The sequence below is a fragment of the Lampetra planeri genome, chromosome 8 (assembly GCF_965212315.1).
Source record: "Lampetra planeri chromosome 8, kcLamPlan1.2.h2, whole genome shotgun sequence".
Lineage (NCBI taxonomy): Eukaryota > Metazoa > Chordata > Hyperoartia > Petromyzontiformes > Petromyzontidae > Lampetra > Lampetra planeri.
In genome coordinates, this window is record NC_136114.1 from 3,052,366 (window position 1) to 3,079,517 (window position 27,152).

At 44.1% G+C, this 27,152-nt stretch overlaps 1 protein-coding gene across 1 annotated transcript in view; it reads left to right on the forward strand.

Moving 5' to 3' along the window:
- The window catches only part of LOC144720212 (uncharacterized), a 101,437-nt gene that overhangs the window by 49,198 nt on the left and 25,087 nt on the right, over positions 1 to 27,152 (forward strand). The window contains exon 2 of the mRNA XM_078596726.1: positions 11,235 to 11,866. Coding sequence (XP_078452852.1) covers positions 11,235 to 11,866 — 632 coding nt within the window. The remainder of the gene's footprint in view (positions 1 to 11,234; positions 11,867 to 27,152) is intronic.

A 27,152-nucleotide genomic window follows, 5' to 3' on the forward strand; every position in this document is an offset into this window, starting at 1 on the left:
TTAACAGCTCATAGGGAGACCTGTGTGACGTGAAAAAGGGACATTGCCCGAAACGTCACTTATTGTACACGTTTTAAGGCAGTGTTATTAATCCATGAGTGTTTTTGTTTATTATTTGTCCTTGTGCACCACTGCCCACAACGTTTAGCATCACCAAAACATTTTCTTATTTACAGTACTGTGCACTTCCGATACCCCCCTCCTCCCAACAATAACTGCCACGAGATTTTGGGTTTCTTAACACTCTGCAAGATAAATCACGAGTTATCACGAGTTTTTGCTGTATGGGGGACGACTTCGATGATGGTGATGAGGTTTGCGTGCATACGTGCCACTGAGCAAAATCACAGTTACAGTCGTACATCTTTGCATTCTGATTTGAATCATGATTTTTTTTAACGAAGCAAGTAATGATGATTAACGAATATTCCACGAAAGTTTGTAAACTCAAGGTCGTGTCTATGCTTAGAGGAATGCATTTAAAAATAAACGCAAGTGTTATGACTCTGCCCAACCCACCCACCCCCGTCCCGAGTGACAATTGCAGGACTGAGTGAGTTTGGCTGGCCTCTGTAGTGGGAGAAAGGAAGGGGGGGCCTGGGATACCAACCCCCCATGGCCAGTAGCAAACTAGATTGGTAAGGAGTGGAGAGGGGGGGTTGTATTTTTTTTCTCGACATGGGGCATTCTGAAGGCTTTACCGAACACACGAGGTGCGTTTGGTTTTGCAGGCGGTGCCGCGTTTCACTGCTGCACGGGCAGCAACGGTGTAAACACAAGGGAAGATGGATCACTTGGCTTCAGTGAAAGAAAATATTACGAGCAAAACTCGGTTCTGTGCCTCCACATAGAAATACATAAAAATATGTTTGAGTCCCATCAGCCTATTGGCTTCCCAGACCAATATTAACCCGGCAGCACATGTTTAAGCAAGCAAACCATGGACTGGTTTTGACCTTCTAATCATCAGCAGTGGTTGGATTTTGTTAAGCAAATGCCCCTCGATGTATGAAAATTAAGACACGAAAAATCGAATTCCGTTTACTTCCACCCCCCACCCATAATGCTCCACAGCAGTTTATAATGAGTATTCAACTGGTCCTCATATAGATTTAAATTAACAAGAAAACTCCCAACACGTTTGTCAATACAACACATTCGTCAATTGAGTGTTTTAGTGAACCTGTGCTTGTACACCAATGCAGCATATTGTGAGTTCTATTGTTATCGGATGAGATGTCAAGATATGAGTCGTGTTGATGCCTATCCTCCAAAAAAGACAAAATCACGGATTGAAAACAATTTAAAAGTCAGTTTTGTAATGCTCCTCCATCAATTTTTTTGCTTCCAGGTGTAAAAAATGCAAAGTGCTTTGCTACAGCGTCAGAAACAAAAGCTATATGGAATAATATTTTCTGATGCATATTCAGGTGTTTTTGAGGGCCTTGAATGTTATTATTCCCCCCATTACATGACATCGTTGTCAAGAGAGAAAATAAGTCAGGGAGCCTATATTCTCAGCCTACAGGCAATCCTATAAGCTAATAAATACTAGATTCAGCAACTATGCCGAACCAGAACTTTGCAGGCTAGACTTACCATATCTCGCACACTTGTTTTGGTTTATGTTACGTAAGAATACTTTAATTAACGTATCCCTGTTTATAACTTTATAGTCCACATCGCCAAGGTGTCCACTCTAGCCTCACCTTTTGGCAGGGAGGTGAACCCTGTCCAGGCTGTTACTGGGCATCCATCCCACAGTGGCACCAGACAGGCATCCAGCCGCTAGACCGGTGCCAATACTCTGACAACCTGGGCAGTGCTTACAGTGTAACCTTGGTCATTTATCTTCAGTGAGCAAGTTGGAAAATGAACTCTGCCAGAATAGTTTGTCAATGCATTATGAAGAATGCACAGTGAATACATGAGGCCCTATTTGAATTTCATCATAGAACACTTTTCTGACAGTTTTTGTGATTCACGAAAAAAGCACATTATGGTACAAACACATTCTTAATTCAAGTGTCGCTGCATATTTAATTATGTGACGGCATGGTGTGACTGCATGCACAACAGCTTTGTCAATGGTTCACGTGTTGAACTACTCCACAGCGGAGCATACGTGAAATGTGCGTGACGTTTTTGTTTAAAACGCGTGTTTACGTTGGGCGCCACTCCTGTTTTTTTCACGTTTTCGCGAGGTCTTGCACAGTAAACACATTTTCACTTCCAAACTTTCCAATTGCATGCTGGAATCTTACGAACTTAACTCTTATTTTGTCCTTTAAAATCTATACGTATAGACATTTGTTTACCCGAGGACTTTAAATGGTGAACATCGCTATTCTTGTGGATATGCTACACGGATAGAGATACAAATAATGTAAGCATCTCCATACGTATCCAAAGTTTCCGTTCACAAGCTAGTTTGAACATAACTAAGCTAGGAGAACGTTTGCCCAATGCCAAGGGCAAGAAAGTGAGTGCTGCTGTGTGGTTTGTTTTGGCATATTCCAGGCCTATGTAGATAGAGTGTTTATCGTGATCTGTGTAGGAATATATTTAATACCACTACAAACAGGCACTTGATTGTACATTGTTTGACTTGGCAGAGAATAAACTCTTATCTGTTATTGCAGTCTTGATATAACACGAGCTTAACTTTCATCCGTTTTCTTCGAAAAATGTGAGAGTATGATCATAACCTTCAGTTGGAATCTTAATGATGATGGTGCGTGCACAGCAATTGTAGTTTTTTGGGAGGCATTTAGAACGATTCTGCTGAACTGCATGTGATCAAGCTGACTGACCGTGCCCATTTCAGTGTTTCACAAGTAGAATGCCCTACTGCAGTGTAAGCCATCTAGTGTTCTTGAAACAGTCAGGGCAGTTACTGCTGGTTACTGTTTGACAGACTGTGTAAGAGCTGATTTTTGGTCTGTTGTAACAGTGGCCTCAACTCTTCTCTGGAAGCTAATGTTCTATAAACATGTTACGTTTGATAGGGGGGTGGTGCAGTGGCGCAGTGGTTAGCACACTGAGCCATGAGCCCCGGTGGCCTTGAGTTGGTTTCCTGGCCATGGCTAACATCAGTGGCGAGTCAAATCTGAACCGGTCTTGGCCTCCCCTTTTCCCCAGCCCACATTGCGCAGCATGGTGGAGTATTTTCAAGCAACACCCCCCCCCCCCATGCCCAACAACGGCGTGGGGAGGCCATCATCCAGTCGTGGATGGTAGCATGATGTTTGATTGGTTTTATAAGTTAACCTCTGGTATTCGTGGGTCTTTCGGTAAAGTCACGTAAATAGGTTAAAAGACCCAAAAATATGAATTCCTGCAGTCACGAAAGCTTTAAGTCAAGATTTAACCTGTATGGTGTTTTTCTCGAGCATTATAATACCGATTTAAAGCTTTCATGACTGCAGGGATTCATCTTCTTGGTTCTTTCGGTAAAGTCACGTAGAATGGAAATAATAAAATAATAAAAATAAAACATAATAAAATAATTCTCACGACGTTTCGGCCACAACGCAAGCAGCCGTCCTCAGGTGGAGAGCAGGTCTGTCGAGTAGACAGAGTCTGAATGACACACTCCAGGCTTGGAGCGATTATTTAAGCTGGTATTGAGGGGGGAAGGGCGCCTTGACAAAATAATTTGCATATTAAGAGGAATTTAGCATATTTATGGGAAATGCAGATATGCGATTAGTACTACTTGTGAAATGCGTAGGAGGTTTGGCGGGGGGTTAAAGTCATTATGCCTGTGCATTATGCAGGATTAGCAGCAACAAAGGGAGGGGATAGGGGTAACATTAATAAAGGGAAGGAATGTTAATAGTATGTAGCTGCAGTAACTAAACCACCACGTAAACAACTAAAGTATAAACTACATATTTTTGAGCTTATTGGAGAGTATATTTAGCAAACTGATGATTAATCGAAAAATATGTAGTTTATACTTTATTTATTTACGTGGTGGTTTAGTTACTGCAGCTACATACTATTAACATTCCTTCCCTTTATTAATGTTACCCCTATCCCCTCCCTTTGTTGCTGTTAATTCTGCATAATGCACGGGCATAATGACTTTAACCCCCCACCAAACCTCCTACGCCTTTCACAAGTAGTACTAATCGCATATCTGCATCTACCATAAATATGCTAAATTCCTCTTGATATGCAAATTATTTTGTCAAGGCGCCCTTCCCCCTCCATCCCAGCTTAAATAGTCGCTCCAAGCCTGGAGTGTGTCATTCAGACTCTGTCTACTCGACAGACCTGCTCTCCACCTGAGGACGGCTGCTTGCGTTGTGGCCGGAACGACGTGAGAATTATTTTATTATGTTTTATTTTTATTATTTCCATTCTACGTGACTTTACCGAAAGAACCAAGAAGACATTGTAATGCCGTTCGTCTCACTAGAAAATGTAGCTTATTGACCTACAGTGATCTTTTAGCCAACACTCGTGTTAACAGGCCTGCTCTTTAATGCCCATCATAATCGGATTTTTCAATAACCACAGACCTATTTACATGAAATGTATGGCATTTCCTACAGCACAGTACCCACCCATTAGCGTCATGTACTGACATGAGTTGTACACGAGCGAAGAAGGTATAGTGCCCCCCTACTTCGCTCTTGGTGCCATTACCTGCTGCAAGTTGACATGTGACATGTCCTCAGTCATCTTCCATATAAGTAGCAGAGAACGCAAGCCCTGCAGGGCTTCCACGAATTGGTGGGAATCAGGCTACAGGGGTGATGTGGCTATTCGCCATACTGTGTCGCAGCAGGGCCTCTTTCACTGGCAGACACGAGTTGGACGCCCCTCCTCCCAGGTGCTTTATAATTTAACAGAGCATTTAGCTCTTAACCACCGAAAGAGATATGGAAAATATGCCATTACCATGGACAAATTAATTGACAGTTCAAGTAAGCTTAGTAATAATTAGTTCGTGTAATTTTGGGTTCTGCTTTTTTAACACCTGCATATCACAAGATATATAGGAGGTATAGAATGTAAACATTATCCTGGTAGGAACAAAGTGGAACCAGACCACCAATAGATTAATGTGTCCGTCCGTCCGTCTGTCCGACAAGATGGCCGCCCGCTCCCCCTGCGATCTGTGAACTAAACAAGATGGCCGTCGCTTCTGGCGCCTCACGGCGAAACTTTAAACTTCGCTTCAAATTTATTTTACTGAAACGCAGCACGTTTTTTTTAACACAGACAAGATACATTTATATTAACACAGACACGAGATGCATTTAATCGCCTTATTTGCGAGGCCTACTGCAGAAAAGGCATCGCGAGGCCTACTGCAGAGAAGGCTTCGCGAGGCCTACTGCAGAGAAGGCTTCGCGAGGCCTAGTGCAGAAGGCTTCGCTAGGTCTACTGCAGAGAAGGCTTTGCGAGGCCTACTGCAGAAAAGGCATCGCGAGGCCTACTGCAGAGAAGGCTTCGCGAGGCCTACTGCAGGGAAGGCTTCGCGAGGCCTACTGCAGAGAAGGCTTCGCGAGGCCTAGTGCAGAGAAGACTTCGCGAGGCCTAGTGCAGAAGACTTCGCGAGGCCTAGTGCAGAAGGCTTCGCGAGGCCTAGTGCGGCAGGCTTCGCGAGGCCTACTGCAGAAAAGGCATCGCGAGGCCTACTGCTGAGAAGGCTTCGCGAGGCCTAGTGCAGAAGGCTTCGCTAGGTCTACTGCAGAGGAGGCTTTGCGAGGCCTACTGCAGAAAAGGCATCGCGAGGCCTACTGCAGAGAAGGCTTCGCGAGGCCTACTGCAGGGAAGGCTTCGCGAGGCCTACTGCAGAGAAGGCTTCGCGAGGCCTAGTGCAGAGAAGACTTCGCGAGGCCTAGTGCAGAAGGCTTCGCGAGGCCTAGTGCAGCAGGCTTCGCGAGGCCTAGTGCGGCAGGCTTCGCGAGGCCTACTGCAGAAAAGGCATCGCGAGGCCTACTGCTGAGAAGGCTTCGCGAGGCCTAGTGCAGAAGGCTTCGCTAGGTCTACTGCAGAGGAGGCTTTGCGAGGCCTACTGCAGAAAAGGCATCGCGAGGCCTACTGCAGAGAAGGCTTCGCGAGGCCTACTGCAGGGAAGGCTTCGCGAGGCCTACTGCAGAGAAGGCTTCGCGAGGCCTAGTGCAGAAGGCTTCGCGAGGCCTACTGCAGGAGGCTTCGCGAGGCCTAGTGCAGCAGGCTTCGCGAGGCCTAGTGCAGCAGGCTTCGCGAGGCCTAGTGCGGCAGGCTTCGCGAGGCCTAGTGCAGGAGGTTTCACGAGGCCTAGTGCAGAAGGTGGTGGTGGGGGGTGGTGGGGTGGTGGTGGTGGGGTTGGGTGGTGGTGGGGGGTGGTGGGGGGGTGGTGAGGGCTGGTGGGAGGGGTGGTGTTGAGGGTGGTGTTGGGGGGTGTTGGGGGGGGCTGTCAACTGCGCGTCACCAAGTCGTCGGCTCCCGCGAAAATCGCTGCGTTTTGTCGTCACTGTGTCGTCGATTTGATGGCGTCGCTGAGATAAAAGCGCCTCCTCGCTGAAGTCGGTCGCCGTGAAGTCTGCAAACGACCACTTCGCCCCCAAGTAGGTATTATGACTGCAGGTATTGCGGTCTATGCAAACATGACTCCTTGTAAAAAGGTGTCAGTTTTGTTGCCAGATAGAAGGGTAAAGAACCAATTATCATATTTTTACTGGCAAATGAGGTTCCCATAGTGTAGATGCTTGCCCCGAGCTCTCATACTCTGATGGTGCATTGTCTTTGAGTTGTGCGCCTTTTGGCGTCATCTGGTCCAACCCATATGAGACTAGGCTCTAAGGAAAGCTGTCTCGGGTGTGGATCAATCAACTTTAAGGACTGCACATTATCAGAGTTATGTTCTTTTGTTTGCATTATGACTGCAGGTATTGCGGTCTATGCAAACATGACTCCTTGTAAAAAGGTGTCAGTTTTGTTGCCAGATAGAAGGGTAAAGAACCAATTATCATATTTTTACTGGCAAATGAGGTTCCCATAGTGTAGATGCTTGCCCCGAGCTCTCATACTCTGATGGTGCATTGTCTTTGAGTTGTGCGCCTTTTGGCGTCATCTGGTCCAACCCATATGAGACTAGGCTCTAAGGAAAGCTGTCTCGGGTGTGGATCAATCAACTTTAAGGACAGTGCACATTATCAGAGTTATGTTCTTTTGTTTGCATTATGACTGCAGGTATTGCGGTCTATGCAAACATGACTCCTTGTAAAAAGGTGTCAGTTTTGTTGCCAGATAGAAGTGTAAAGAACCAATTATCAATGTGAAAGTTGTATGCTTTACTAGCTTTACTACCTGGCTTCACCCGGGACTTGGATTCACCACGCCCGGCCGCCTTTGTATCCCCAGTGGCGATGTTCACACACCACACCAGTTATTCGTTTGAGGCTGAGACGACCTCGGGGAGGCCCAGGACCGGTTCAAATAATCGTCACCGGCGGTGGCCGTGAGCGGGAATCGAACTCGGGTCGCTGGGTTCATAGCGCAGCGCGCTAACCACTACACTACCACTCCCCCCACACACACACACGTGCGCGCGTCTATAGGTACACATACACGCGCTTGCTGCAGACACACACAACTTTCAGGGTGCGTACAGCAGTAAACGCTTCAAATAATAAAGCAATACTGCGCGAAGAACGCCTTAGACCTGCAACACAATTGTATCGCACTTTACTCGCGGAGTTTTGGAGGGGTATGCGTGACATCAGCAGGCACACTGCGTAACGCTTCCGCATGCGGGTGACATCACAGATGTGATGTCACAGCTCACTTGCCGTGCAAAATATATCCATTATTGCGCCCCCCCCCCAAAAAAAATATATACAATAGTCTATTTTTATACTTTTTGCATTGTGTACAGTCTGGAAACTACCCACATGCCAAATTTCAAGTTTGTTGCATGTCGAGAAGTATGCTAAACATTTTGAACAGACACACATTCACAAATTTCTCTTTTATATATAGATAACTTGAACAACACTTTAATTTTTGTAAATCAACTGCTCACACTTCGTCTGGCCGTGCTAACTGTTATCACAATAGCTATCTTAAGTTCAAACTAAATTATGTCTGTAATTAAATGAGCATTGGGATCGGTCAATGATGAATTTATCACATTCGTTGAAAGGATCCAGCATCTGGAAGCATTGAACAGCCACCATTGACTTCTAACAGAGTAGTAGATATTTTATTGACCTTGGTGGAATGGGCCGAGTCTAATCCCAACAAGGATTTGATCTTGCAAACCCATGATTGTAAGCCAGGAAACATTATAAGAGTGTCACTTGGCCGGATATATAATAGCCATCTCTGCATTATTGGATGCTGCCTCCCGCCAGATCTCTCGAAAGGTTATGAGCTCATTCGTGTTTAGTTATCAAAAGTACACTGTCTCTTCGTTTTTCTCTAGTGATCTATATATTGCAAAATAACTTTTGTCCGCATGGAAACCCGCAGATTAACGTGGACAAATAAGACCGATTTTCCCACTACTTCCCATTAACTCTTCTAACTTGCAGAACGGCTGTGGCTAACCAGAGTTATGTAACTTCTGGGCACCACTTCCGAGTACTGCTGATGTGCCCGCAGCACCACAAATTACCACCTCCCCACCACCATCACATTATCACTAGCACCATTATCATCATCATCATTCATTGTCTATCCACTGCTCAATGAAGATCTCTCTATGCCCTCGCCGTCTTTTGTTGCCAAAATCATCTCGTGCCCATACATGACCTCATCTCGTTGCTCCATCTCCACGGCGGTTGACCCTTCACCCGGCGCAGTGGTGCGCACGCTGCGCTATAGCACGTCCATAGTACGAGGCTGTGCATGGTGCGACATCACTTTTTAGCTCGGTGAGACGCAGCATCGCAACAGCACACTTAAACTGTATTAGCATCATCATCAGGATCGCAACAGATCATAATCTGTCCATCTGTATCATCAATCAGTCATAATCCATCAACAATTCATCATTATCATTAACGTCAACACCATCATCATATTAAACATCACAGCTAATGTTGTTATTATTCCACGATAGTATAGGAGGTTGTGAATAAATGTGGTTATTGGGGGGAATTTTGCATCCTCCCCGAGGTATGTTCGGATCGTCTTCAGGAACTGCTGTCAACATTTGCAGCAAAACGTTGAACATCATGCTGAGCAGTACGTGGTACAACCTGAAAAACAGAGCTATGCAGCGCAACCGTGAAAACCTACGCAGTCGTTTTATATCCTAGAAATAGCTATGGGAACAGGAGTCGCCTTCGGCAGTGTTTGTGAGACGATGAGTTATTGCTGCCACTTTTGGGTGACCCCTCTTTTCTGAGAAATCCTAATAAATTTACAGACCTACGTCAATCCACTGCTCGACAAAGGCCTCCCTGAGGTCTGTCAGTCATGGCGGTTGTTTAGCATTGTTTCACCATGTTGACCAGTGTGGGTTGGTGAAAGGGGAGCTCAGAACCGGTTCAGATATCACTCCACTGATGTTAGCCATGGCCCAGAGTTCAAGTCTGGTTAGCAAATTCTTGGCCCATTGCAACTTTTGTTACTCCTATTATACAAACAGTCTTTCTGCAGATAATAGTTTCTATTGATAGATAATGTTTGTTGATATTAGGAGTTTCAGATAAGTCACGGATAAGAGCATACCCGCTGCAACTGGACTTGACTATTGCATTGATATAGTTTTTTATTGATATTCTGATGTACTATGTATGCTATGTATGTGCGTTGCCTTGGTAAGTCTTTTAGTGGATAAAGTCAAGCGAGCACTCCTATAGTTTTTTTTGTATTGTTTGTTGTTGTAGCTTTCTGATCCGCCCCTACTGGACATCTGTGAAAACGAGCTTCATAGCTCATCCAATTTCTCCAGGGTAAATAAAGATTCTGATTCTGAGCATGTTAAACATAGTACACGAGCCCTTTAGAATGCCTACACAACTGTAACGTGCACGTAAAGAGGCGCAGATGGGCATTTATGGCTGTATCCCAGGAAAGCTGTTTTTGCAGAATGACAGGGCTGTGTTTGGCACGGATGTGCCTGGCTAGAAACCAAAATTGTGGGTTTATCTTGAGCAGTTTGAGCTCTGACAATTGTTCCAGCAGTAAGAGCATGGGCAGAAAGTGGGTCCCTGGCAATTAATATTTTACATGGAGATTCCCCAAGCAGTTGGTAGCAATGAAAACCGGTAATGGTTTTCACCATGTCTTAAAACTGTTCCACTGAGCTTGTTGTGTTTTATTAATCCAGGGGTGACAGGATGCCACACCAAGTTTGCAGATGCCATTTATAGGCTATTTGCTTTATTTGTAGTGCACCATGTTTAACTGAACATTAACAGATGATGCACGCTGTCAATCCAGAAATGTAAAAAAAAATGTGTTGGTGAATAATACAGGGCAGTCCTGAGTCACCTCTTCCAACAAGTTTCATGGGAGAAATACATAAACACTTGCTGAGCAATTAGATATGCCCAGAGGACAGTGCAATAAGTAGGTTTCTTACATATCTGATGGTATTGAGTATTGGACTCCTGTTGTGTGTGAAAAAATAGATAAGCAATAAATGTCTCCTCATATACATGTCTGTCCACATAATTAACAACCTATCGGCCACTATTAACCGAGTTCATTATCCGTTCCGCCTCCCACCACATCCACCCTCTGTGTACGCCCCCTTCTGAAAGTGCTGGACATGTGAAAATGCCCAATAACAAAAAATATTTTTAAAACATATCGGCCGCACAGCCTTCTGGGAGTGCATAATTTCAGCTACAGTAATTCAGAATAAGCAAGAATATTGACCAGTTTCGGCATAAAGTGTCTCCGGCAGAGTCAGGCTTGCTTGAACCAATGCTGGCGAACTGCCAGATGTTGCAAGCAAGTACCCTTCCTTGAAGATATGGGTCCAAGTTCGACGCAAAATGATATAATACGTAATTCAAAATCGTCATCTGCATCGTGAAGAGTACAATGTATATTGTGGAGAATATAATGAACACATTAAGCTATATTCAGGAGAACTATTTGAATGCTTATCTTGTATTTGTGGGATTTCTCTGGGCACTGATTCACAACTTACAACAGTACAAATAAAGTATTGGCCTCTATTCCCAGCTGGACCTCCATCAATGTCATTGATCCGAGGGTATAATATTTAAATTATTATACACTGTTAATCTGGAGCTTGTGTGTGTTCACAGAGTGCTGTCTTCTGTGACTCTACATCGCCCGGGCGCTAACGCTGCTCCACTCATTTCCGCGATGGCGATGAACATGGCCGACAACCACAAGGAGAGCTGGGAGGCGCTCGTGAACCAGGTGGAGAAGTACCGCCGCCAGACAGGCAACGAAGTGGCGCTGCTCACCGCCTACCAGCCCCGCACGCAGCCCGGCGTTCTGGCGTACGCCGTGCAGGGTGGCGGCACTCTCGTCGAGGCCACCCGCCGCTTCCTTGACGACATCGCTGTCTGCCACCGAGCCACCATTCTCGTGGCGGCGCGCAAGATCCAGGGGGCAGCGGCAGTGCCAGCGCAGCCCGACAAGCAGGGGGCCAACACCGCCGCGGGCTCCGACAGAGACATTTACTCGCAGAGCTACCCCTCCATCTACGGCCGTGGCTCCTTCTCCGCCACGCCAACGGGCGTGCGGGAGCCGGTGTCGCTCGTGCTGCACAAGGAGCGCAGCGGCGAGCCGGTGCCCAGCCTAGACCGCGCGGACGCCGGGCAGCCGGTGAAACGCAGCATACAGCAGCAGCAGCAGGAGGAGGACGACGAGGAGGACGACGAGGAGGAAGATGAAGAGGAGAGGCGACGTGACAGCCGCGATGCCGGAGGTCAGTCTTACTCAGTCGCCCGTTCTGGCCAATCCCACCGTATATTGTATACTGTTGTTTTAAGCTATTTTAACTTTATGTTGGTGGATCACACCAGAGCTCTGCGTGCAATCAACGACGGCCTTCCTTGGGATTGGAGGTGGCCTAGGGGCAGGCCGAAGCATGGTTGAGGCCCGTTTCAGACATCGCGATCTCCGCGGCATATACTCTACATACTATTGGGCATGTAGCAGGGTTGTCTGGCAATGTCTCGAGAGGAACACTACATCCCGGGCTGGTGGGGGGGCTGCCACTGATTGTGTTAAGCTGTAGCATCACATGCAACTGTTGTACTCAGCCTGTGCAAGGATTGTGTTGCCTTAATCGAGCTGTGGAAACAAATATAACATGGCAAAAACGTTACTATGAATGTAATAGCTGCCTGTGTGGTCGCTAATGTATTGTCTCTCTTGATGAACATCAATACAAATTCAAATTGTATGCTTTTTTTACCTGCATCCCCTGCTGTCATCTCATGCGGTGACATCACCTTCACTCCTTTCTCTTCTCTTTCTGCACCATTATTAGGAATCTTCTACAATGTCATTATAATCACAGCTTGTATAATCATAACACATTGCGGTGGCATTCAGCTATGTTGGGACCACATTTATGGCTCTTCGTCCGTCTATCAAGGCTTTTCATACACAGTGTGCTGGAATAAAACCGTTTTGTGCGTAATTGGCACTGTAGATATGCAGCATTGCAGTGTCATTCCGAGAGGCAGTATTGTCGACGACTCTTAAACGCAAGAGTGTCACCACGAGCAATTTTTGAGGAAGTGCGTGTCTTTTGGTGTCGTTCACATGCAACATGTAATGGCACCCATTCATGCCGTAGGGTTTCGTGATTTGAGCCCCAAATATACTGGGATCATTGTGCTCGGACGCCAGACGTCACATGACACTGTAGATACACTGCTGCTATGTTGGTTGTCATTGCTTATTGCTCGGCTTTAAAGCATCAGAATTGGAATATTTAGATGTCTACACAGCCTGGCTGTTTATCGTCACATTATTATTGTGCAGTATCGTCAAGTCCTTAGATTGTTAATCTGACCTTTGATGATGGTTAACCTCACAAATCTGCTGAACCCAACTACCTGCCTACACCTACAGACGTGTCAGTACGTGATTAGAACGGTTCAGCAGGTAGGTAGCCATCTATCATGTAAAGCATGTGGTAGCCTAAATCTTGACTTCAAGCTTTTGTGACTGCTTGTGTTGCGATGAAAACGTTGTAGTTTTTGTTTTTTGTTATTGTCTTTGAACCTATCTACGTGACTTTACCAAAAGACCCAAAGAACATGTGGTAGCCTATTGAGACAACGTGTCTGGTTCTAGTTACACACATTGTTGTTGTAAGTACACCGTGTTGGGATGTTCGTGCTGTAATATGATGCAACCCTAGTTGGTGCAATTTCAATGACCCGCGTTGCCAGATCAGACTAAATAACTCCTAGCGCAGCCATCAAGAACCATTCAGGTGGCATTTTTGGGCGAATAGGAACTGGTTTGTGTGGTGCCTAACTGGTTTTCTTTGGTCAGGGATGGCACCGATCGGCTTTAAAACAAAGGCAACAAATATGTAACCTGGTCAGCTCATGACTCCACCATTATTGATGGCGCTGCAGAGAAAAAGGCCCTTGCCTGTGTTCAGCTCATCCATAGAGGTGCCCTTTGACCAAATAGTGTCCCGTTAATCATTATTTCTCCTTTTCCAGACAATCGGAGTAAGTGTGGGTTTTGTCGGGGATTCAAAGTAGGTACCGTGATTTTAATTTCTTGGATTTAATCACAGACACACGCGCAGTGGCCCACATTTGTCAATGATACTACAACGTATTGACACAATTTAAGCGCGTGTGTGTGTGTCGTTGTGCAGAATATAAGTAACAAAAATGAATATGCAGACAGATATATATTCATAATAACGATATTGTATACTGTTGACGATAATAACGTCTCTTTACATAAAAAACTAAAAGTATTGTTTCCACAACCCATCGGCACCCACGGCCTTTTGGGAGTGCATAATACAGGTAGTCCCCGACTTACGATGGAGATACGTTACGACGACCCCATCGTAAGTCGAAAATATCGTAAGTCGAAAATTGTCTAGCCTACCCAGGAGTCTTAAAGAATGTTGATAATTTAGTAAAACAGCAATTTACAGTACCGTACTGTATAAACTGTATACTGTATGTATTTATTAATTACAATACTGTATTGCACAGTAAAATTTTAAGAAAAAAACAAGGTAAATTCGTAGCCTACCTATATGAACTGCAATTTCATAGAGTTTTTTCAGGAAACAATCCTATCTGCTATAAAAACTTTTAACATACATTGAACACCGAGACAATTCCGTCGACCGCTGGTGAGAGTGAGGCATCACCACACAAGGCGGGAGATGCGTACATCGTCCCAACGTACAGGATCGTAGATTGTACACTGCTGCGTTTGCCTGCCGCGCGAAATGTAAAATATTTAATAATTTTGTCATATCGCCATTGTAAGATCGAAATATCGTAAGTCGGACCATCGTAAGTCGGGGACTACCTGTATCGGCAGCGTTAATGCATCCATCCCCTTGCCTACAGACATCTGGCGGTTCACTCGAATTGATGCAAGCAAGCCTGTGACTGCTGATGTGACTACAAACCGGCCCAGAGTTTGTCCTGAATCGGTGCTGCTGAAATATGTTTAGATTTGATGATCCTATATAGCCTTGATTGAAATTAATAATTACAGGCTAAAATTATTCACTCCCAGAATGCGGTGGAGCTGACGGGTTGTGTAAGAAATCTTTTTACATCTTATGTGGAGAGACCGATGTATGAAGGATACATTCTCTGCTTATCTATTTCACCACAGTGTTAAACGGAATTTCATAAACAGGAGACAGGCATTGTATCGTCGAGCTGTTGTTCCAAAATGATTGTATTCATCGCCTCTTACACTCTCAGCTCGCGTACAGTGCACCTGATTTGCATTTTACCAGTCTGTGGTAAAAATCAGTGGTGGGGCTGATGTTGAACTTGAGACAATGATTAACACGAGTGACACATCCTTGGTCCACCACTCTTTTACGGGTTCATCAGAATGTGTCAGACAGCCCAGCCGTGGCATCACATGAGCACACTGGTTTGGCCTCCGTGCCGTTTGGCACGGCAATTGTGCACACGTGACCCGCCCGACTGCATCCACCTGCACAAACACACGTCAGCAGCGCACGTGTGCTCGGACCACCCCTCGCGTCATTCAAAGCTTGTTGACCGGCCGTCACCGCATGCTTGCCTGCTTGCTGCACAAAGCACAGCCACTGATGTCCATGACAGTTGTTTACAGCCGTACCTGTAGAGAACAGCTTGATCCTCGAAGACCGGTACAGTTACAGTAATTGTTGAACCATCGTTCAGGTGAATTCAGGAGCTTAGCACGACTTGTTTACAGGAAACGTCTGCTTTGAACGCTTGCGGTGATTTTACGCTGCTTGCCTTGCCACATCAACAGAACCCGACGGCGTTCTCGAATAATCCCCCGCGTTTGTCTGAGGGCGAATGGCATGTGCCTATACCCCAGCCCTCAGCATGGGAGCTTGAACTCGAGACCCATGAGCTTGCAGGCAAGCCCTGTGTGTCCAGACAGCTAATTACGCTCGTGCGCAGCCTGATCCGTGAGGAATGTGGCGAATGCACAAATTCTGCAGTGTGGCATCGATGTGTTTTTTTGTCGGAATCGTTCAGACGTCGATCAGTGAAACTTGAGGCTCGTGCTCTGTTAAGGCACCATATTGATATTTCCTCTCTGAGCATATTCATCAAAATTACGTTAGAAAAATGTAGCGTATCTTTAAACGATTGCAAATCCACATTGCTTTTTATAATTACATTTGGGGAAACTGGTAGGGGGTACTTAATACAACACTGTTTGTAAAAGATTTGCTTGGAACACTGGGATACAAATGGCAATCAAATGCAGGGGGCTGCATGTTTTTCTATGGTATTGTAGAGTCGTCATTTTTACAACTGGAATAACATGGGTCAAGTTAGCTATCACATTGTACAGCAACATATGTTATATTGCTTTGCACCTTGGAAAAAATACTATCACACAGGTTGAAAGTCTCTAAATTACCTTACAGTGAATCAAAATAAGTAGGAGATGGGTTTGAGTCACAGAAAATATTATTATTTATATTGCGTTTTCTCAAAAAACGTTGCTAAAACAAAGCAATCTAGCCTGTTTTCGAGCTGTGACTAGTCGTCTGCGAAGAGGAGTAACTGATTTTATTTTTTCGTGGTCGATTACTTGGGTGTCCCTTTAAAAATGGTTTCCACACCCACATCCAGCCTCCTGAAGACAGGAAACCCCTACAATCCACTCCCAGCGTGACGTGGCTGTTTGATACCAATCTTGCCACCAAGCCCTGCCTATCACCTCCCGTCCAGCAGCACATGTCAGTTCCAGACTGTTTTTAAGTTACTTTCTCTGAGCAGGTTATGGCACTGTTGAACGAATCACAGTTGACACTCCTAGACGCTCAGGGCAAGGGCCATCCTCGAACAATAGGTGGGTCAAAAGTCAAACTAAACTAACAATCATCAGTGCAGTGGGCGGTGCTCTTTCCCACCTGTAGTCTTTAGCTAGTGGTGGAAAGTCTAGTCCTCTCCACTTGACGAACAACATAAGGCACCAAAAATAGTCGCAGCAGTTTATGGGGAATTCTGAAATAGGCAGTTGGTGGCAATGTGGCCGTATACGACAGAATGCCGGACTGGAGCTTTCGCACAACACTAACCATGTATTCAGGCCCCATTTCAGAACGTTTTAACACAAATCTACACTGGTGTCTTGAGGGGAGTGGGCGAAAGAGGTGTCATACCGGGGCTTCTAAATTTCCATTTCGACCACTGCAAATCGGTATGTTTCTACAAAATGTCACTCAACAATGTTAAAGAATAGTAAAACACTTGAAGCTATCTCATAACGGTCTCACATCGAATTTACTTGGTAGATGCGAGCAAATTAATTTGTGGTTTACGCCTGCGTAGGTCGCTATGGCGGTGCAAGTAACGGAAATTATCGCGTGGCTATGAGCAGCCAGTCATAACACTGGGCCCTCGCGCATGCGTGAAGCTCGTCAAACTTTCCCTTTTCTGCTTCCTTCAAAAAAATACAGTCCTCTTGCTGCGGGCACCGTGGATTGTTATGCTGCAGTGTGATGCACATGTGTGCTGCATTGGCATCGCACATTCTTGTGGCATCCCAAATTTCAATCCCTATGTTTCGAAACCGTATTTACCCAAAGCGTTGCGCTTGAAGCAACGCTTCTGGGCCAGGCTCTACCACTCTGTAATTATGCCTGAATCTCTAGGTGCTTCAGGAGGGGGAGGGGGTAGACTTTCAGTTGTCACAGTGATGAAATGTATGTCCTTGCAATATTCGTGGTGTCTCTCTCTGTTCACTCTTTATATATTTCCTTTCCCTTTACAGTACAAGACTAGAACTTTCATTGTGAATCTGTTGTACGTTTGTGTTTTCTATTTTGTACGTGTACTCTGTTCCATTGCAAAAGGTGCATGCTCACTTGTACACGAAAATGCCACCGTAATATTGTTTTTCTCTCTATACACGGGCATGAGTCAGTTTAATAGATTTTCTATTTTAATGCCTTGTTGTTGGTATGTATTGCACACTGGTTAGGGCTCTGGATGTTTACGATAACCTGCAGCCCTTACAGACACACAACTGCAGATATTATTCCAGATTACTTATTGACGTGAACTAAACAACTAAACGTCTTACCAATGGGGGGAAATTATTGTCATAAACATGATGAAACCACAATTAAATTTAAACAGTCACCCAGGAAATCCTCTGAGTATTGAGAGGGTTTTCTCAGGAGTCTTCTGCTTGGGATGTTAAGCCAATTTTTGTCACTGTATTTAGTAAAAAGGTAAAGGTGCAGCCCTGCACTGGCTTGCTCGTACCGTTGCTGGCAGAAGGGCCTCCGCTAGAGACAGCTCAAGAGAGCCCCCGTTGGAGGGTATTTGGTCTACTTGTCCACCCTTGAGGCTGATTTGCTTAATTTGGGTCTTTAAACAAAAACAATAACTATCCGCAAATGTATTGCAGATTAAGTTAGCCACTTGTCATGTGCTGCGCTTTTCCTGTAAGCCACACATTTGTCACTGCTTGACGGAGTCACGTAGCTAATTCCTCCTGTAATTCGTGGCACACCGCGCCGGTGCTCACATTTTTTTTTCCCCGGACTACGGAACTTACCTCTGCGGCGTGCTGCCGATTACAGAATCCACATTGTGGTCCCCCATATCTGTATGGATTATTAAAATTCTGCATCCTTGTTTTATTTGATGTTATGCCAATATGCAACTCTACACAGACAAAACACTTTTAATGTATTTATTATGACATTTGACTGTATTGGGACTTCAGTCTAAATATAGTGTCATTAATTTACTATGGCTTTGGTTATTTTCTAATTGCAGATTTTCCTTGCATCTTGTTGTAATCTAAACAAAAACATCCCAATAAAGTCTCATTATGTGTATTAATTGTGTAATTACTGATAACATTTAATGTCCAAAAATAGAATTATTGGACATTTAAAACATGAGCCCTGCACATAAACATGCCTTGACTATAACAGGAAGCATATAAAGAGAATACTTCACACATGAACGTGTGTTAAACCTACATATGTATATGTCATGTACATTTTTACGGCACTTTTTCTATAATATCCAAGCACTATGTATTGCTGGAGAAAGTGCATTTCTATTCATTCTCTGTAAAAACTAGTGTACAATTAAATATGGTTGTAATATGATGTGCATATTTGGGCTCATGCCTGTGGATTACAGGGCCAGGGCAATTAATCAAATCCGTAAATAACAATAAAACCCCATTACAGCAGAAAAAATGGCCATACATTCAGTGCTTTTGAGCTGTTGGTCTCGATAAGGCTGTTGTACACACTGCACATATTCGTGTGTTGTTAAATCTACTTGATTTTCCGTCTTCACTTTCTATTGTGATGGGTTTTCTCATGATTTACAGATTTGTGTTATTCTTGCCTTTAGCTACGTTAATGGGATCCCCATAGTGTAAAGGTAAGTTCTCTCCATGTATGGGCCCGCCAGAATCATATGGCAGCAGTGAACATTGCAGTCTACTGGACTAATGAGTCCTACAGTTGTCTATGATTCACTGCTGCTACATTCTGAGTTGGCTGTCTACACAACAAAATGGCCACACATTGAGTTATTTTGAGCTGGTGGTCTATATAAGGCTGAGAGCTTTTGTACATGCAATGCACATCTTTGGGTTTTGTTGCATTTATAGGGCCACAACATTGTCAGCTCGTGAACTCTAATGTAAAACATTGGAAGATGTTGAAATGCGGCCATTGGCAACAATGCCAAAACAGATCACAAATGGTTGGTTATATTGCATATCTGAAGATGACACTAAATGTGGCGCAACACAGGCTTGTTGAAGGTCATTGTGGATGGCCCATGCCAGGCTGAAATTATGCTTTTTGTAGCTTTTTGCTTTGGCACAAATAGCACTATTGAGATGTACTGGACTGTTATTTGTGAAAGTCTGATGAGTTGGAAAATAAATCATACAAGTCCTAGACAAAAATATGGTGCCAATTATGTTTTAAATAGATTTCATAAACAGAAAGAGCAGCTGTTTTCTTGCTTTTATACGTCTCGAATGTCGCACACGTCTTTTTACACTGGTATCAGTCCGTGACTGAATCTTAAGTGTGAAATTAGCACATGTGTACACGAAGCAAGCTTGTCCAGTGAGTGTTGCACGACCTAACTTGTACACATTGAGAAACTTAACTCCCATGTTTGACGATGCGATCGTACACACCCAGGCTTTCGGCTTCATTGTGAACCCAGTGTTCAACACCGAGGCCCTGCAGACACAAGAGCTTTATGTTTTTAGTTTCCTTGGTATGATTTTCCATCTGCGCCAGTGCTGACGTCAGCTGTAAATGGATGCAAAATAAAGTTGTGAGTCTTGCGAGCTTGCATTGTGTGTACGTAACCTTACATATCTGCCGACTCTTGGCCCCGGCCTTGTGACTTGTTTGGTTAACCGGATACCGTGGTTGCAGATCATAGTGCGGTTTCTGTGCGATTGCCACAGGGTCACACCTCTTCCTACCGGTTAGAAAAGGAGGCTTTGGCACATAACGATTAACACACCCAGCGATTCTATTGTGTAGATTCAGTCACAGTTTGTTCAAATAGTTCATAATTTTAGTCTATTTTTTTCATGCCATTTGAATGTCTTGTTTATTTTGTGTACAGATTAATTTTGCTCCATGAGCTTAAATGTAATATAATAATTTTATTTGTATGAAATTGAAAATAACTCTTACCTGCTCGATTTTATGCATGTACCGTGAGCACACATCGATATTAGTTTGTGAACCGATGCATCATCACATGCCCTAGTAAGGAGGCTTTAGGCCTGGGTGCTGCTCAGCCGGGCACTCTGGTGGCTCTTGGGCCAGGTGTGTGGATTACCGAGACGTTTACACCTTCACAGGTGAGAGCGCGGAGCCTTTCGTAAACTACCGTTGAAGGAATTGGATATTTATTTTGCAATATGTCTTTAGAACCAGCGCGACACATTAGACTATGTTAACAAATAAAAAAAAACACTCGTCTGATTTGACACCTGTTAATGTGACGAATAACAGGTTACTCGCGTGTTTTGTGTGGTCTTATTGTGGTGGTTAATAATGTAGTACACTGCGGTACAATCTCATCAACGCGGGGTTCTGTTCATAACCGTGCATTACACCCGTGACAATTGGTATCAGACCCCTTGAATCAGGCACCTCTTATGCGACTCGGTCTAAAATTAGTACTGAGTGGATTTTTTGTTGGTCTGTGGTGGCTGAGCATGATGCTGGCCATTACACTCCCCCCCCCCCACTTTGTTATGATATGCTATCCTCTATTGTCGGACTTGCTAACGTTGATTTCCTGATGGAAAAATCGCGTTATAATAAATCATATAGGGTAAAGCACAGTCCGCGATAACACGTGAGATGCGTATGCAGGTTGAACAAAGACTGAGGTGCGTGGGTAGCATCTTGAAGTATCCAGCAGCATCCCGCATTGTGTGAAATTACTTCGAGGCAGCCGTACAACCACTTACTCCTACTCGCACGACGTAGTTCCATTCACTCAATTGCGTTCTATCTAATTCACATCCACATTATAAAAAATGTGTACCCTAATACATTCATCGCATTATATCCAATTCACGTTATGGAAACACGTGTTATAGGAGAACAGACTGTAGTATATTAAACACATTACTTGCATATACCTTGGTGAGCCTTTGGTTTCCAGATCCCAAAGTAACGCTGTGGGTTTTTATTTTTTTCCTCAGGACAAGGCACCGAAGGGTGCGTGCGTAAATGTGGCAACTTAAAACAGCTGTTGAAGTGCAGCACATGGCACTTGAGTAGCTGCAAACTCAATGGGTTGTTCCCAGTGTGCCTTAGCTCACCTAGAGTTGAGTCTGCACCAATTTCAGAATGTGTGTGGGGGAATACAGCAACGTCGGTGGTTCTAAAAGAAAGGTGCTGGGTAAAAGGCAGCACCGTGTAAACATTTGTCACCTGAGATTACATTTCCGTCAAGATGAACTTGTTCCAATGCACAGTCCTTAAAGCTTTTCACAATCAATGACAAAACTTACTTTTCTGTGTAATAGTTTTGCTGCTATGACTAACTATAGACTAAATGTATAGTTCATTTAAAGTTTGGCCCAATGGCATATAGCTTGAAAGCGTTTGGTAGTTACAAAACCCACCTCTGTGTTTTCTCCAGCTTGCATCCTGACTGCACTCCAGATCTTGAACTGCTCTGATTTACGATGCCTGGATGGAGACCAGACCACAGAGTGAGTGAACGTGTTTTGACGTTCGCTGGGGTATATGCGTTTTCTTACGTTTAAGTAGGAGAGGCGCTGTGGACACGCACCATTGTATGAGCGGACAGACGCACACATGTACTCGAACTCATGGATGTCCAGGCATGTTTGGCAGTTGGTTTACATATTCCTTGTAGGAGTACACCAAAAGCCCTTTTTGTAAGAAGTATTCATAGTTGAGCGGACTTGTTTGCGTTGTGAATGTGCACAATGCTACCATGGAATCCCAGGCTCACAGTGGGCCACAATGATGGAATGTGGCTTCTAGGAACTCTGGAACATCATCCAGACATAGCACCTGGTGCAGATTGCAGGCGTCGTTTCAACCCCTGAAGAAGAATTCACAGAAACATCGAAGTGGTTGGGTTTTTGAGTCAAAAGAATGAGGGTTGATGACTGCCATCGAGAACGAAAAGGACTCGATCCATACCGTGATAGCCTCACAGAACTGTACGTTTGGAGTGCATTGCATGTAGAATTAAGATGCCACAATATTGGCATTCGAGGAGGAAAGACATGTTTGTTGAGATTACATTTTCATAAAATAGTATTGCCTTGCAATGCTATGCTGTAGAAAGTGAAAATAAAAGTAACGTGTACTGGATCCAGTGATATTTGCTGTTGAATTGAAGAGGATTTAAAATTGCTATTCTGAGCGGACTTCATAGTGCTGCAACAATGTTGGTTTCATATATTTTATTAACTTAGATTTTATTGTAATATATTGGACAGTAGGTTGGAAGTGGATTCATAGCTGCACCAAAACATATCCAGGCACGGCTTCAACATAATTTAATTTATAGTTTTAATCAAAAATTTACTTGCTTTAGAGGTCATTGGAAAGTGAAATACAAAACGCAATAACCACACAAATAAAACGTCCTGTAGAACAGGTGGTGGCTATTACAGGAATGTGGCACAAGCAATTCGTAGTGTTTATAGTTCAATGTATCGCACATGAAGAAGGAAATTGACACCCACATAATTTCAGGTTTGGTATGAATCCCATGATTGTGCATACCAATCGTGGAACGGGTGTGGCGAGTAGCTATTGTCACATTTTAAAACAATTGAGTACCCACTGGATATCTCTTAATACGGCACAATGTTTAAACATCCTATGACAGAATTTATTTTTTATCGTCTATCGCACAATTCTAGTAATAAACAAGAAAATATATTACATCAATGTAAAACATTCCACCAATTTCATTATCAAATGTGGCACTCACGATCCATGTGCGTTATGCAGCCATATCAGATGTAAGCTCTGTTCATTGTCGTTGATTAAAATATCAATAGAGTATAGTATTCCTTCATATTTCAAACGTTGAGCTGGTTGTTATACTACGCACACGTCTCACGTGTCCGTGTAATCAAATTTACTCCCGTCATTGAAATTTCTCATTTACCAGTCTGGCTGTCAGCATTGAAAATGGGGGAAAAATACGCAAGTCCTCCCGATTTTCGCACTGCTTTATTAAACTTTATAAAAAAACACACACACCCTGGTTTCGCCGTCATCTGTGCCAGATTTATCCGTCAGAGTGAGGAATCCGCCTAATATTTTGTCCAGCCACCATGGCAGCTAATTGACGGAGCCATATGCCACTGCTTCAAGACATTCTTCAGAACAAACAAGCCCTCTTTTTTTTTAACAAAAACAAGCACCCCCCCTTCTCTTGCACTCTCCCTCCGAACAGGGGGTGTGTGGCAGTGGATCAATGCGATTGGTTGCCTCTGCGTAGCGGCTTCCTTGGATGGGGGCTGGCTGCCCCACCCCCACTTGCTGAGCATGTTGCAGCTCAGCAAGCCGAGTCAATATGTAACCTGTTGCTCAACTCTGCTGGCTCCTCCGAGGACTCCCCAAGCCGCTTGCCTGCGTGGATGACTCGTGATGACATTGTAACCACAGACCTCTGTTATTGCCAAACGACAGAGCACCACTTCCCACAGCCGCGCCGCAGTTTTGAATGCGAGCGGCACTGCGAACTTGTGTACGCTGCAAAGTCGTTTACTGTATGGTTATGCGGTTGAGAAGCCTCGTGTTTGGTGCATTGGCCACTGGAGCCGGTTTGTAAAGAGCCATGAATTTGTTTGTCGTCGTGTTGGAGTGTTTTTAAGAAGAACACAAATGTAATTTTTCCAGGAAAGAAAGTGTTTTCGTTGTAAAGTGCAGAGCAGGTGAACTATTTTAACACCATTCTCAAGAGGAAGCCAGTGTGAGGCAATTGATAGCCCAAATCACAAAATGTGAACATTGTTCCAATGTAGATATGAGTAATTATTGTAGCAATGCAGTTCCCTACCGTGATAATTTTATCGTGTGTGCCACTGAGCCCTCAAGTCGACACAGGATGTTAGGTCTAAGCGCGCACACTCATACCTGATTCACTGTGGTGAAGCTGAACACAATCTATATGTTAATAATAATGTGTTTTTATATATATATATCTTCATTAACGCAACTGCATCACAACGCGGTGCAATTAACGAGTGTTCATACGTGTGGGGAGAAAAACAGAGAACCCACGCATGCCAAGTTTGGGGAACACGCAGATGGGACGAATGGACATTTTGTACGCACTTGCTGCACTGCCTTCTGCTGGCGAGCCAGGGTTACGGCACCCGGATGTCCACGGGCGTTTGTGTAGCGGTCCACCAACCCTCGCTGCTGCCACCACAGTGCTGGATGATAATTATAGGCGAGGGGTATAGCCACCGCTGCCCAGAGCGGTGTTGTGTTGACGCTCGTGATATCCCAACTACATGGCAAACGAGGGGACATGGATAAGTTATCGTTTTGACTTTGTGGAAAAAAAACTATTTGATTTATCCTTTCCTGCCATGGTCATGCTGAATTGCAACAACTGGCTTTAGACCTTCAGTGGGAAGTAAATATTGTAACGTTAGTTTGTGTGCATAGTGACACTGGTTTGTTTTGACATGTTGCTAACGTAAGACATTTTCAATCGATGCTATTTATGCACAATGCTGTTTATGGGTACGGCATAGGGTAGACCTTTCAGTGTGCATCTTATGTCACTTCAGAAATAATATAGTATGGATTGAATTACTTAGAAGATTTTGGGTTTATGTGGGGAGGAATGGTTAGCAACAGAGCCATCGGGCTGACCTGTGTTGGTAAGCCATTTGGGTGCCATAAACACATGGCGTGTTGATTTTCACATTTGTCTTTTTTTCACATTACTGGTACCACCACATCCTGACCATTCTCAGTTTTTGACAGATGGCAAGGAAGCAATGGGTGTGCCTTCTAAACACCGAGGGCTTTCACATGAGCATTTTGTTAAGACTGGAGGAGAGCTGTCATCGACGCTGCTTTTGTCGATTGCAAAGCCATGTGAAAGTTATAAATCAAGCTAACCGGTCGACTGTTTCCCTTTGAGGGTTTAAAAACATACTTTTTTTTTAACACCGCCTGCTAGGTTCATGTAAACATCGTGCGGAAAGGTTGCACTGACTTGGGCGGTTATACAGTAAGAAGTACTGTGGTCTGCATTCGCTTATCGATGCACACGTTGTTTTCTGGTGGAAGCAGATCCACAGTTTTTTCTCCGTCTTCAGGCTCCATGTGCATGGCAGATACGAAGGTCGATAGCACAAACGCCTCACCATGACTACAGTGGAGTTCCCACACTGTGCTGTGGAGCCACCGTGCTTCCTGTTTTGATGGACGCCAAGTGTTTCACACCATGAAGCATCTGATGCAATATTGGGCTAATCTCAAATTAAAAAAACACCAGGCACTTGATGTTCATTGACCCTATCTTAACATTGTAGATGTTGTGGCTTAGTACAGTCTGTTTTCCTATAACATGGTAGTTAAGTTCCAGAAGAACACCACGTTATGGGTAAAGTAGTGTTATAATAAATAAGATGGGTTAAAGCACAGTCTTAGATCACATGAGTGATGCGTGTGCAGGCTGAACAAATAGTGAGGCGCGTGGGTAGCATCTAGAAGCATCCAGCAGTATCCCACCTCGTGTGATGCTATGCCGAGGCAGCCGCACAACCACTTCTTTCTACTCGCGCGACGTAGTTCTTTTCACACAGTCGTATTATATTCAATTTGCATCCGCGTTAGTAAAAATGTGTTCCCTAATACATTCATCGTGTTATATCCATTTCGCATGATGAAAACAACACGCGGCGTTATAGCAGAACTGACTACTACGGACTCGGTAAAGGCAGTGATATTGTAGATTGGAGTACTGTACTCTTGTTTCAAACACAGCAGTAATCCAATATACTCATGATCTTAAAATCTGCGAATTGGATGTCATTATTTTTGGTTGTGAATCGGCACAGCTTGCCTGTGCTGACATTTGTGCAGTAGAAACGAATTTGACATTTTTATTTTTTTGACTTGGAAACTAAATCTAACATTTTAAAGAAAAATCCTGTAATAAATGTATCGTATATTACGTCACGTGCCGTACTTCTCCTGCAATCCACGATATTTCCACAAATTAATGGGAGTTGTGCGGTTAATTCCTTCCGTAATGTGTTCAACACCTCGTCGGTACGATTTCTTTTCTGAAGATTTTAAGTCTTAACTTCTGCGGCGCGCCACGGATTAGGATTTGTCTTGATATGGGACCCCTCCCCTCGCCATCAACGCATATTATTCTGTTTTTGCTGTAATTGCACATTCAGGATGTTTGTAATAAGGCGTCGAAACAGGTTGTCAAAATAATTCCCAGCTATTGTTATCAAAAGACTAAATGAAATGTTGATTGCATGGCTCAGGTCGTGCATTCTAACTGGCTGCAGTGCTCATTTGAAGCCAGACTCGTCATCGCAAGGCGGTGAATCATCATAATCGTAAGGCGATGATGAGTCGCGATGCCTTTATAGAGTGGGAGAAATATGAAATGGACTATGAGGAAGAATTAGGTCTGAGCACATGGTACAGAATATGAACTGTGTGTACTTTACTCAGTTATGCCAATAGCATCGCATAACGTCAGACATTGATCCCCATGAAAGAAAGTCTCAAATACAGATACAGTTTTTATGATAAACACTGGTATTAATGTGTATACGGGGTGAGAGCAACAAGGATGCAAAAATGGCACATTCTTGTTCAGAAGCAATGCAACATAAATAAATTGTTCTTTTTTCCAAATAAGGCTCACATTCATGTATTATATGTCGGCTTGGCTGAATCAATGGAATGAGAGTAATGGGGACATTCAAAAGAATGTTCTAATGAAGATATAATT